Source organism: Pezoporus occidentalis, unplaced genomic scaffold (genome assembly GCF_034315485.1).
Source record: "Pezoporus occidentalis ecotype Australia unplaced genomic scaffold, CSIRO_AGI_Poc_V1 ctg22, whole genome shotgun sequence".
NCBI classification, from domain to species: domain Eukaryota; kingdom Metazoa; phylum Chordata; class Aves; order Psittaciformes; family Psittacidae; genus Pezoporus; species Pezoporus occidentalis.
In genome coordinates, this window is record NW_026914072.1 from 155,825 (window position 1) to 169,788 (window position 13,964).

Sequence of the window (13,964 nt, forward strand, 5' to 3'; positions counted from 1 at the left end):
ATTAGGACAGCTAAGGCCTCCTTGGAACTTAATCTGGCAAGTCGGGTCAAGGACAATAGAAAGGGCTTCTTCAAATACATAGCGAATAAAACTAAAACAAGAAGCAGTATAGGCCCACTGCTGAATGAGGTGGGTGCCCTGGAGACAGAGGATATAAAGAAGGCAGAGTTGTTGAATGCCTTCTTTGCCTCTGTCTTTACTCCTGCAGACTCTCCCCAGGGGACCCAGATCCCTATAGCCCCGGAAGGAGTCAGGATAAAGGAGGAGTGTGCTTTGGTAGATGAGGATTGCATTAGGGATCAGTTAAGTAATCTGGACATCTATAAATCGATGGGTCCAGATGGAATACACCCGCGGGTGCTGAGGGAGCTGGCAGACATCATTGCTGAGCCACTCTCCATCATCTTTGGTAAGTCGTGGGAAACAGGTGAGGTGCCTGAGGATTGGAGGATGGCAAATATCATGCCAGTCTATAAGAAGGGCAAGAAGGAGGACCCGGGTAATTATAGACTGGTCAGCCTTACCTCCATCCCTGGAAACGTGATGGAACAACTTATTCTTGACACCATCTCTAGGCATATCAAGGATGAGGGGGTCATTAAGAGCAGCCAACATGGCTTTACCAAGGGGAAGTCATGTTTGACCAACCTTATAGCCTTCTATGAGCAAGTAACTAGGTGGATGGATGATGGTAGGGTGGTAGATGCGGTTTTTCTTGATTTCAGTAAGGCATTTGATACTGTCTCCCATAGCATCCTCATAGATAAGCTAAGGAAGTGTGGGCTTGATCAGGTAGTGAGGTGGATCAAGAACTGGTTGGAAGGAAGAAGGCAGAGAGTTGTGGTCAGTGGGGCAGAATCTAGCTGGAGGTCTGTGACTAGTGGAGTCCCTCGGGGGGTCAGTGCTGGGACCAGTGCTGTTTAATATTTTCATCAACGACCTGGATGAGGGAACTGAGTGTACCCTTAGCAAGTTTGCTGATGATAACTAAACTGGGAGGAGTGGCTGACACACCAGAGGGCTGTGTTGCCATTCAGGAGACCTGGACAGGTTGGAGAGTTGGGCGGAGAGGAACTTGATGAAATTCAACAAGGGCAAGTGTAGAGTCTTGCATCTGGGGAAGAACAACCCAATGTACCAGTACAGGTTGGGGGTTGACCTGTTGGACAGTAGTGAAGAGGAAAGGGACCTGGGAGTCCTGGTGGATAGGAGGATGACCATGAGCCAGCAATGTGCCCTTGTGGCCAAGAAGGCCAATGGCATCCTAGGGTGCATTAGAAAGGGTGTGATTAGTAGGTCAAGAGAGGTTCTCCTCCCCCTCTACTCTGCCTTGGTGAGGCCGCATCTGGAATATTGTGTCCAGTTCTGGGCCCCACAGTTCAAGAAGGACAGGGAATTGCTTGAAAGAGTCCAGCACAGAGCCACAAAGATGATTAAAGGAATGGAACATCTCTCTTATGAGGAGAGGCTGAGGGAGCTGGGACTCTTTAGCTTGGAGGAGACTGAGGGGTGACCTCATCAATGTTTACCAATATGTAAAGGGTGAGTGTCAGGATGATGGAGCTAGGTTTTTTTCAGTGATGTCCAGTGATAGGACAAGGGGCAATGGGTGTAAACTGGAGCATAGGAGGTTCCATGTGAACATCAGGAAAAATTTCTTTACTGTGAGAGTGACAGATCACTGGAACAGGTTGCCCAGGGGGGTTGTGGAGTCTCTTACATTGGAGATATTCAAGGCGCGCCTGGACAAGTTCCTGTGTGATGTACTCTAGGTTACCCTGCTCTTGCAGGGGGGTTGGACTAGATGATCTTTCGAGGTCCCTTCCAACACTTAGGATTCTGTGATTCTGTGAAGCCTTTCAAAGGAGAGTAGTTCTGTACTATCATGTTCTACAGCTTAAAAACAGGAACTAGGAGCCTTCCCCTCTGTTTCCCTTTTTTTCCTGCACTTAAAAGAATGAAAGTTTTAGCTTGGCAGTTTTAATCATGTAGGCATCTCACTAGTTCATCTGGGTTGTGTGAAGGAAGATGGGCTAAATGCAGTACCTTCCAAAAATACTACAGGTGTTGGGTGTTCTGCTCTTACTGAAGGTCTGTGGAAACAAATTCAAAGCCTAGTGTATTACAGAAGATGAGTGCTTGCTTTCTGTTTCCTCTGAAGTGTCAGATAAGTTTCTTAGAAAAACTATGGGAAAGAATTATTTTGTTTTCATTATTGCTAAAATTTTGGCTGGTACTTGTATATTTCTGACCTTCCTTGCATTCTAAAAATACATTTTGTCAAAATCCTGATAAAATATAAAACTGTGACAACTATCTTTATTTGTAAGATCAAGACACCAAAGAACTTAAATAACTTGCAAGAAGGTGTGAAGGTACCAGCAGCCATTCCCAGGCCTTGGCTAATTTTCCCCCTAATTGCAAGCGATAATCAACTAGGATTTTATTTTTCTTATATGGCAATTTAGGGGATGTCAAAGTGATGTGACTCACAATAGAACAATCACTTACAGTCAAAGTTTGTGGCACTTCTGCTTTTCCTGTGGCAATTTAGTGCTTCTTACTTCTGTTTCTGTATGAACTGTGTGCACGCTGGCATGTTTTCACTATTGGAACTCCTGTGCAGTCCTGCTGCCTGGGATGTGGGTTTCCATAGTAGTTTTCTATCCCGTATGAGACAGAGAAGGAAATAATAATGGTTTCTGTTGGTTGTGCAAAGCAGCACTCAAGGGAAACTTGGAGGAAGTCTGATAATTTCATTGGTAAATTCAAAATTTTGTTGGAAATAACAAGATTTAAAAGTACATTTAGAGATTGAGAATAGCCTCAGACATTAAAAAACCCCAAACACTAGTGCCTTAATGCTTTTGAAGGTTTCCTCCATTTCTGTTAAAAATTGTTAATGAATATTCTATTCCCTCCAAAGGGCTTAGTTTTGACAAATTGTTTTTCCTCCTCTCTCTTTTCTCCCCACCCCCTGCCCTTTTCTTCCAGCAACTGGAAGCAGCAGCTGCTCGTGCTGCTGAGGAAGAGAAGAAAAGACTTCAGACTCAAGTTGAATTACAAGATCGCTTCAGTTTGGAGCTGGAGAGAGAAAAGATGGTGAGTAGTGCACGTGGTGTTTTGCTGTGATTACACAGTGAGCAAAGCGCTCAGCACTGACTTCACTCACAAGCAGGCACTGAAAGTATTCCGCAGATTTTGCAGGAGGCTGGAGACTGCAACCTGCGATGTATTTATTAGAGTTTACATAGAGATGTAGTGAATGCAAACAGTGGAACACCTTGCCTACAACTTGTATAGCATTCAAAGCTTAAATATTATTGGAAAATTGGGAAAAAATTTACTGTTTGAAAACTAAATCCAGACTTGAAGTCATCCTTGCAATTTTCAGAGATGGAGAACCTGCAGCCAGTACATGCTATGAGAATCTGCAAACTGAACACAGGCATAATCAAAATGCATTTTAGGAATTTTATGACTTGAATGTATTCCTAAAACTACTGCTTTTTTTTTTATACTGTGTATATACATCTCTACACACACACAAACATAAAAAAATGAAAGAAATATTGTAGGTTTACAATGCTGTTACTATGATCCACACAGAGAATTTCCAAAAGAACTAATTTTCAGTCCTTAAGGGCTTTGTCAGGTGTAACAGGCTTTTCTGTTAGCTGGAGAAAAAAGTAGAAATGGTCAAGTCAATGTGCTGGAACGTCTCGGAACATAAATGCATCTAGTGTCCTTTTAGAGGCTGAAGTGTGAATTCTTGAATACGATCACCTTCTGGGTCAGTGGGTTTTAGTAAGGGGAGGGCAAACAGAGTGCAGACCAGTAGAGCAGGACATGCCCTCCTACCTTACTTGACAGCAAGCCTTTCTTGCTGACTTCAGGAGCTGTGTTTACCTTCTGTGAAGTACATGTTACATATTGCTAAATACTGAGGTTTTGGTGCTTTATCCTGACTCAGTTCAAAGCCAGCTCTCTGCTGTTGTCCCTGGCATGGTGATGGGCTGAGTGGGACAGGACAGCTCTGCTCCCTTGCTCTGTTCAGTGAAGGGGGAGTAACAAGGATGAGAGACTGGGTGGCTGTGGATGTGCAGCATCCTCTCACATTCATCTATCCCTTACCTTCGCTTTTTGTTATAGTTGCTCATCTCTTAGCAAAACCAGTCTTCTTAGCTGATTTCCAACCATCCATCCTGTGCTGTCATGGTGCCATCATCCACGTCTAAGTTTATGAAATACACTGCTGCCAAGGGAGGACTTGCCTGAGGAAAGGAGTGGAAACAGTATAATTAAACTAGACTGACCTTTGTGTCTGGGCACTCTATGAGCTTTCTTTTCCTTTGGTTTAGTGTGTATCTGTAAACTAAGTGACAGCATCAAACTGACTGAAGTTGGGGTTAAACTCCTGTAAAAAAAACTGTGCTGCATGAACTAGGGCAATATAAAGTAACCTGTACTATTATTTTGTTTAAAATGCTCTTAGTTACACATCTACAAATCTAGACCGAATGTTACCAGTTCTGCTCTGCAGGCAGCAGGAAAAGGGTTGTCTCTGAAAACATCTGAGGGAAACCTGGCTATTCCTTTAAAAACTGGAAATGTGAGTTGAACGTTAGCTCATCTGTGTCCCTGATTTGTGCTGCTAGGTAAGACAAAAAATGGAAGAGCAGGTTGCTCAGAAATCATCTGAACTGGAACAGTATTTACAGAGAGTACGTGAACTGGAAGAAATGTATAAACAGCTACAGGGAGCTTTGGAGGATGAGAAACAGGCACGTCAGGATGAAGAGACTGTAAGAAAACTTCAAGCCAGGTATGGTTTTGACTTAGTAAAAAGTTATTTCAATTCCCCATTCACCTCCTGCAATAATAGGTAACTGTGCCATACTAGTAAAGAGTGTTTGCATCTTGGACGCAGTGCTTGAGAGGGAGACTAGCTTGCAGTCCAAGCACAGGATAGATTTTTTTCCTTAAGCTTTGAAGGCTGAAGCTGCTATTTATGACTTTTTTATGTGTTTGATTAGCCCTGAGCAGAGGGAGGGCTCAGCAGTTTCAGAAAAGCAGGCACACTTGTATTTTTCCATCAGGTGTTGTGCACGTCAGCACTTGAAAAACTGAGATTACTCTGTACAGACTTCTCAATCATGTATTTTATAAAGCAGTAACTATAAATAGGACCTTCTGCTGTATTTTATCACAGGTTTAAATTGTAATTTATAAAGGGTTAAGTCTCCTCTTACTCATATGGGCTTTATTCAGTGTGGTTTGTTTCATCATATATTCGGGCCTCTTAAGACAATTAGAGTAACTGACTTATGCATGCTTGTTTCTTCTGTGGTTTTCAGTGTTGTGTATGTGCATTATTGACTAAATTTTCTGAATAGCCCTTTGTAGTAGTCAGACTGCTTGCACTGCTGGCATGATTTTCAGATTTATATTGAAGACAAGCCAACAAGCAATAACTTTTTTCCCTGCTTCCCAAGGGGGTGGGGTGGGGAATAGAAAATACTTATCTTGGTTGCCTATGTGTATGCTACATAATGGATACAACTTACTTTAAAGTGCGGTTAAAACTGCAATCCCCATTGTAGATTATTGGAAGAGGAGTCAGCAAAGAGAGCTGAACTGGAAAAATGGCACTTACAGCAGCAACAGACCATTCAGATGACAGAAGCAGAGAAACAAGAGCTAGAAAACCAGAGAATGATAAAGGAACAGGCTCTTCAAGTTGCTATGCAGCAGCTGAAACAACTTGAACTGGAAAGGAAGGAAGCCCTTGAGCAATATGAGGTGAGCTGTTCTGTTCATCAGCCTCTTATACTTAGCTGGGTGTTCAGTAGCTTAACTGAATTTGAAGTTCATCAGTATGATTATTCTTTAGCAATTAGTGTGGCACAAAAATGATAACAACAGGTAGGATAGTTACGTGTTGGGTTTTTTTGGTTTAAACCAGTAGTTACATTTGAAGAAAGGGAGGTGTTTCAGACACACCACCTCCTGTATTCTTTTGTCTCAATTTGCATGCAAGCCAGCTCAGTCATACCCTGAAATACTCTGTATACTATTTGTCTTCTAGTGCAGATTAACTTCTTAAGCAGTTCTGTTGCTGTCATAACTAAATGCCTTATGCTTTTTAAGTATTCTTACAGTGTTCTGATGATGTCATAGGGCAATTCTAGCTTTTACAGATGAAAACCCAATGTGCTCCTGTAGGCCCTTACTCCTCAAACAAGTATTCAAGCACTGAACTCATGTCAAGGATAGCTAGGAATTACCTTAGATTCTCAGTATGTAGCAGTGCCTTGTGGTCTAAATGGCAGGCCTCTTCTCTGCTCTGTTGGTTTTGGTGAAGGCCAGTAGCTGCATTCATGGAAGAAATAAGAGTCAGACTCCATTATGGAGTGTGAAGTGCTGCATACTTTCTAGGGCTGGGGAGGTGTTGATCCTGTGTGTATTTAGGTCAGGAAACAAAACATGACTAGATTTCTGTTTAACTAGGGAGTGTGTTTATGCTGTCTCCGTGCCATTGGGGTTAGCTCTGTGAAGGACAAGGTAGTGAGCTGTCTCGTCTGGCACAGAATACAAATGCCGCAGTGACTGCAAGCATGGGCCCAGGTGGGGGAGTTCTGGGTACTTCACAACTTACTGTGTTGGTGTTACATCTAACACCGTCCTCAGATTGCTTTTGGCTAACTTTCCTGTTTTTTAGATGACATCTCAGTCTTTTTGTATGTGAAACATCATTTACTGCTCCAAAGGAGCTGCTGGATACAATAGACATAAAAAAAAAAAACAACACCCCACCCCCACCCCCACCCCCAAAAAAGCTCCAAACAAACAAACAAATCCACAAAATTAAATGATGGAGTCAGTCACTGTGGTTGTTGACTCATTATTTTAGAAATGATTAAACATTCTGGCCTTCTCTAGAATTCACCAAAAGGCTAGTTTAGACTGAAGAACACCTTTCTTGCTTGGGTGTAACTGCAGTCATCTTTTCCTAGCTTACATTTCATGATTTCTAATAGTTGAGATATACCCAGTACTTGGTCTTAGTTTGGAACAAAAAGTGCATCTTTCTGTTTGAAAACTACAGTTTATGTTTTCAATCTTCATGAGGGCTACCCTTACTTGCACAGCTACAGAATCTTGTAAAAATTAGTTACTTTGGGGTTCTGGTTTGACAATTTACTTTTATACAGCCAGCAACAGCTAAATGACTTAGGATAGTTAGAAGCGAAGTTCTCCTACATGGAGTGCTGGCTGAATTAGCCTGGTTCTGTGTTGAGATTTTCAAGGAGGTTTTTTCTTTCTATATTAACAGTAAAGTTGTTCTTGTTTTCAAATGGACTGTGTCTTATTTCAGGAGGTTAAGAAAAAGTTGGAAACAGCAGCTAATAACACCAAGAGTTGGAAAGATAAAGTAGCTCATCATGAGGGATTAATTCGACTAATAGAGCCAGGTAAGTTCTTAACATAAGAGTTACCAAAATCATTTTTTCATTCTATCTCATATGCGTAGATCACCTAGTGATTTAGTGAAGTGTGTCTTTTTCCCTGTAGGTTACTGGTTTCATGCCAGGCTGTAAATACCACATTTGTGAGAAGTACTGATGGTAACTTTCAAGTCTTTACCTCTACTGGCTCTACTATAACATTATTATTAGTAGTAGTCTTAATGCTATTACTATTTATTTATTTATTTTAAATAAAGCAAGGATCAACCTTAAGATTACATCCTTTGGGTATTTAATACAGTTAGCGTAAATGCTAACTGCCAAAAACATCAAGTAAAATTAGCTAAAATATTTGATTTTGGGGAAAAGCTTAATTAATAGTGTGTCAGCCCAGAGGAAAGTGGCTGTGTAATACACTGCTGGAGAGATCAATTTCTTTCAAGGACATCTCTAAAGGCAAGAAGAAAAGGGGTTTACTAAGATAGAGCTATTGTTGGGGGGGAGTTGGGAGATAAGGATGCAAAAGATTGCAGCAGTTGGCAGCTTCTCACACTAAGCACCTACTCAGGCAGCTCCTCCGGTCACCTTTGAGAGGGTTTCGGGTCACAGAAGGGACAGCCCTTACCAAATTATCCTGTGGTGACATGGCCTGTCCCCGGAGTGGTGGGTGAGCAATGTCCCATCAGAAACACCTGTTTCAAGTATTGCACTCTGTCTTCCAGGCTCCAAGAATCCTCACTTGATCACAAACTGGGGCCCGGCTGCCTTCACTGAAGCTGAACTTGAGCAAAGACAAAAGAGCTGGAAAGGGAAGAAAGCCACTTCTGAGTAATGACTTTAGCTGATGGATTATCCATGAATAGAAGCCCGCCTTCCTCCATTCTGCTTTGCACAGAGCAGCTTCTCGCTTACAAAGATCTTAGCTTGCTCAGCAGGTTGGGCCTTTCCACAAAGGAAATACTGTTTACCACATAGGAGTGTCTGCTCAGAGCTCAGTAATTACACTGTGGTGTCCGACAGTAGTTGCTGTTTTCCCTCATGTTTCCAGAAATTCTGTTCTTTTATACAAAACTTTCCAACTGAAGATTTTTATTTAAGTAAGTGTAGCTTGTGACAGAGTTGTTTCTCTACTAGCCTGTAACCATCTGACAGTACCTAACTGCTCAAGCAGCATCACTGCATTCCAATAAGTGAGGGAAGCAATTATTTCATTGCTTCAGTGAGTATAATTTAAACACAGGATAAATCAGCCCTGGAGGTTCTGTCCAACTTGGAGAGAGCATTACCTTTCATTACCTTTCCTTCCATTTAGTCGTCTTTTGGTTTTGCCCTGTCCAGCTGTTGCTCTTCACACGGTGCTGAGTGCTCAGACACGTTCTTCCCTAGCAAGGGTAGACTGGCTTCACTGGATACCTGCTGACTGGTCAGATTCTGTGTCCAATTTTCCTTTGTTTTCAGGAATCCAAACAAAAGAACTAGAAGTAGGCAGGTACAAAATGCTGCTCTAAAACAAGATTGCTCTTGTACCGTTTCATACTTGAGAAGTGCTAAAAAACCTTTGAGAGTTCTTATCGTAGTGTAAAAGATGCATTTTAAAATCACAAATTTCTGGGGGCCATGAATGGAAGATGATATCACACACAAGCCAAATGTTATCTGCATCAAGCCAATGTTTGTGCAAGAAATTCCATCATAACACACCACTCATTTAGATGCACTGCTTTTGTCTGACTCTAAAATTGGGAGGAAAATTAAAAAAAAAATCAAGAGGAAAACTTAAATTTGACATTTAAATTTTAGATAAAAATGAGAAATGTGTAGCAAAACTGCTTTAGAAAAATATTAATTCCCATTGGTAAAACAATTTTGGCATTTCCAGTGACAAGGCTTCCCAAAGAGCTGCCTGCTCTGCCTCAGAATTCTCTCCAGGGACCAAGCCAGTTATTTTTGTCTCTGTAGGGAAAAGGAACAAGTCTGTGATTTTGCTCTGTAGATCTCCCACACCAAACAAGAAGTCAGTCTATTGCTAAATAAAGTAGTATTCTTGCTAAATTGTACAGACACTTTGAGAACTAAGTCCCCCTCCTGAAGAGCAGGTGTCCCTTGGTGTAGCCTGTTCATCAACTTTGACCTTTATGCACACCGAACGTGGGCATCCATCTTTTAGCACCTGCTTTTTAGTCCAGCTAAATGTTAAATTATTTTTAGTAAATAAGAAGTGAATGTTTCATATGTATAACCAGTGCATTTGTGATACTTGAGTCTCAAAAGGGCAGAAGCTGTACAGAAGTGATCTTCAGCTTTGGAAGTCAACGTATTTTATTTGCCTGTTAACTAAGACTCACTCAAATACTGAATCTTCTCTCTCAGACATTTATTCTCTGGTTGTATTTTTATACTAATTGAAATCTTAAATATTTCCATAAGTGAAGCGCTGATTAGACTGGAAGGAAAGTTCCGGATCTTCCTATTTGTATTTACTGTACAGGAAAACAGCAGTCCTTAAAGCTTGCTAACAACGCAGTTTTTAAATTTACCATGTTTACGGAAGAAATGTGAAACAAAAACCCAACCCCAGCCCAACCTATAATAGAAATACTAATGTATGCGTTGTTAAACTTTGCTAAAGGAGACAGAACAGTATTTATAACTACCAGACATCCTTTATCTGGAGAGCAGAAAGTGTGTTGGGGCTAAACGTTAATTTTTCTAACAGTCTTTACTTTGGACAGATGTTTTTTAAGAACACCAAATGATGCATGTTTTCATGTTTTTTTTTACTGTTCTTTAGAACTGGCTGTTTAATAAAGTAATATAAAGTCATTTACATTTCTTAATTAATGTCTTTTTTTGCATTTGTTTCTTTTGGGTTACTGGAGTTTAATATCCAGTAACTGTGGTATGGAAAGTATCACTTTGATGGAAGAAATATACTTCTAATGGTCTGATCAGTGGGGTTTGGATTAAAGCCATAATATTTATTAGGCAGCGGTAACAGATAGTACCAGTACTACTTTAGATGTTGATACTCAGTACACCTTGATACAAAACAGTTGATGCTCAGCTACTGCAGGCAGCATTGCTCAATAACACTTATACTGAGGGTGCAGTTTAGCTGTCTGCTGAAACACAAAGCACACCAGATGTTGGGTCTACACTAATGGAGCGCTACACTGGGACAAGGGCAGACCTGTTGTGCCAGCAAGCTAATGGGGAAACACGTCTGCAGCATGAGAGGACCCTGGAACACACAGACATGTGCCTCTGCAGGCACAACAGCCCTTCATTAAAATGTCATCTGTGTACCTCTGGAGTTATTTCTTAGTCACTACTAGAAGATGAAATGAGAAAGTCTGGTTTTAGCTTTGTTGTCCCAGCTTAATCTGACACATTCAGAAAGCTTTGTGTGAGGTAAAAGTGGGGGAAGAGGTTGGTTAAAAACAAACCTATCGCATTTTGAGAAAAAATGCCACTTCAGAATAAGCCCTTTAAAGCCACACTAAACACAGCATTCAAAGAGATGGGAGAGCTGTGAGTCAGTGTCACCACACTTCATGAAGCAGTGCAGCATGGAAAACTGTACCCCTGGTGCCATGTGATTTCCTGTGAAGCCAAGGGTCACAGCACTCTCTTATTCCAAGAAACCAGTCAGGCTGCTAGTGGTGAGAGTGACATGCTGCTCTGGACGTCTCTGTTCCACCGGAGGAGCCGTGTAAAGTCCTAGTGCCTTACCTGTACATCTGCCTCAGCTATGCAGAGGCCAGTGGAGAGCTGTGTCTGCTGTTCTTGACCCCCAAGGAGATGCACTGGAGGGCTCAGCCACTGGGTTTTTCCACCGAATGAGTAAGGTTCACTTGCTGCTGGTGGTGGAACAGGCCTGCAAACCAGTAGCACAGTACCATGTTTGGGTATTTTAGTCCTAAAACAGGATTTTTTTTTCCACCCTGTGACCATTTTATGAAGCTGACTTATGAGACTTGCATACTTGTTCACACATCCCCAAACTCTAACAGGCCTGGTTCCAGCAACACATACCATGTCTGTTAACTGTCCTGCATGAACAGCCACAAAAGCAAAACCTGCATAGGAAAGCAGCAGTGTGTCAGTAAAATATCTGTACCCCAGGGTGGGGGGGGGGTGGGACATCCAACCCCCCAGCAGGAAGCAGCTGTTTGATCACACAGGCCAGCAGGAACAGTGGCTGCACCATCCACTTCAGTAAAAGTGACCTGAAAATAACTGCTCTGATTTTTATCTCCAGTAAGTGAAACAATTACACAAACGATTGTTGATGAAAGTGGTGCTTGGCCAGGAAAAGGGGTATCCATGCTGCTGGCTGCTTCGGGAAGAGGTAATGATTTGTCCATAAAGCAAAGGGCACTAAAAAAGGGAATTAGAAGTGAATTAGAAGAATTAGCTGTCATCTCTAACAGTGAAACTCTCCCACAACACTAGCAAGATTTTAGTTGCCCCACGCATCGGTTAGGGACTTTCCAACGCTGCCTGCACGATGCTGCTTATTTGACAATGTGAATCTCCTCACGCGCACAATCTTTTTCGTGCCGGTGCCACGCCGGTGGCCGGGGGGAGGCAGAAGGCAGGAGCAAGAGCCTAGTTCCGGGGCTGCCTCATACCTGGACTCCAGCTGCCATCTGGTGGTGCCTCAGCCCCGAAGCGCCGCAGCTTCCCTCGCTAACAGGGTTTCATTACCCTGCGAACGTGTCCCGCGACTGTGAAAACCACCCGCCAGCTTCATTCCCCTCCAACAACTGCAGCACCTGTCTGCGAAACAGAGAAGTACAATGCTGTACAAGGGCTGGCGAAACGTGAAGTGAACCGGGTCTCCTGATGCGTTACAATTATCTCACTGCTGTTGTTGTAGCACGTTGTCCTGGAGTTCATGAGCCAATTTGGTTCTGTTATCCCAGAGACAGTATATCTGATCCCAGAGCTGTTCTGTGAGCCTAGGAAAAAGATTTTACAACACAAGTGTTACCACTGGCCTGGGATAAAATTATGCACAGAGGCTTGAAGCTAAGTCAGGCATATTTTCCAATCCCCCCTCCCTGCACTACAGAAAGACAAAGTATACAGTTGGATGCATCACCCAGCAAGCTCTTAGCTGCAGCACAAAGTCTGGGCTGCCATACAGCTTTCCTAATGGGAGTAAAGCAGGGCAAGGAAAAAACGTGTAAGGAAGGTTACTGACCTGAAAATAGTGCTTTCCCAGCTGCCTTGTGCATCCTTCTCCCCAGTCCTGTTTTTCTTCATTCTTCTGAACAGTGTTCATTGACTTGCAGGATAAAAATCCCGGAGGCTGAGAGAAGGATGTGCAATGTGCCAGCTCCCACATACACCCCCTTTTGGGAGCGGGACCCAAACTCATCCCTTCAAGTCACAAAATGGGGAGGGGAGACATAGCAGGGGTGGGAAGAGTCCAGCCTGTGGTTTGGAACACCCTGTGGCTCCCTGCCTGGCCAGGTGAGCAGCCATACAGACAGCATGGCCTGAGGATTCCTGTTCCAGCTCATGTGGCCATGAGTTCCAAAAAACCCACAAAGTTTGGGACTTTACATGAATTTAGAGACTATAGTGACTTTCATGCATTGAGCCTCACTATGAACTTCAACTACTTGGAAACCCCAGGGAAGTGAAAGTGCAGAGAAGCGCTGTTTTATGAAGGGGCTTTCTGGCTATGTCAAAAGTGCACTTCCTTCAAACGAGGGAAATGCCTGTGGTTAACACTTCAGAAAGGAAAAAAAATAATAGTTCAAACCCCAGAACAGTTGCACTCCACTTTTCCCCACTGGCCATCTTCATCTAGGAGCTTGATCTAGCACCAGCTTTATACACTGCTACTAATACAATTACTAATTAATACAGCTACTTGCCATGGCTACAGCATGCAAACAGCTTTTACAGAATCTGGTCTAATAATATCTTTGTGCAAACGCTCAAATAACCTGCTGTTATTCCTGTTGCTGCCTGTTTCCTCAGCACACAGCAGTGATTTCCTCGGGCAATGCAGATTTCACCATGGGGAACTTACCTGTTTGTGTGGATGCTTGAGTGGGATTCGCACAGGCCTGTGTTGGCTACTCTTGCCCACAGCTGCACTCACGTCCTTTCACCCAACATGGCCAACAAGTGTAATTTGAACACATACACTAGCATGTATACCACTCAGACGGTAAAAACTCAAGCAGTGACACAAGATAGTTTCAAAAGCAGCCGGGCTTCTTCGGTGTTGGTGTGCGTTAGCTGTTTCAATGCCTACCAGAGCATAGGGGTTTCTCTTTCCACTCTAACAAAGCTTGTGCTTCTCAGCCCCAACACAGCATGTGAGTGCTGGGGAGGTCCAGGTCCTCTGGAGTGCTGGTTCCTCAGTCCTGACTAAAAAAGAAAAACCAACCAACCAACCAAAACCCGACACTTAAAAAGCTATTTAAGGTCAAAACTATTCAGGCTCTGCTTAAACACCTTTAGAAAGTCCCT

At 42.7% G+C, this 13,964-nt stretch overlaps 1 protein-coding gene across 1 annotated transcript in view; it reads left to right on the forward strand.

The window, feature by feature from the left end:
* Positions 1–8,620, forward strand: part of SWAP70 (switching B cell complex subunit SWAP70) — a 50,216-nt gene extending 41,596 nt beyond the window's left edge. The window contains exons 8-12 of the mRNA XM_062620128.1: positions 2,995–3,102; positions 4,659–4,825; positions 5,604–5,802; positions 7,379–7,475; positions 8,192–8,620. Coding sequence (XP_062476112.1) covers positions 2,995–3,102; positions 4,659–4,825; positions 5,604–5,802; positions 7,379–7,475; positions 8,192–8,301 — 681 coding nt within the window. The 3' untranslated portion in view covers positions 8,302–8,620. The remainder of the gene's footprint in view (positions 1–2,994; positions 3,103–4,658; positions 4,826–5,603; positions 5,803–7,378; positions 7,476–8,191) is intronic.
* The last annotated feature ends 5,344 nt before the right edge of the window (positions 8,621–13,964 follow it).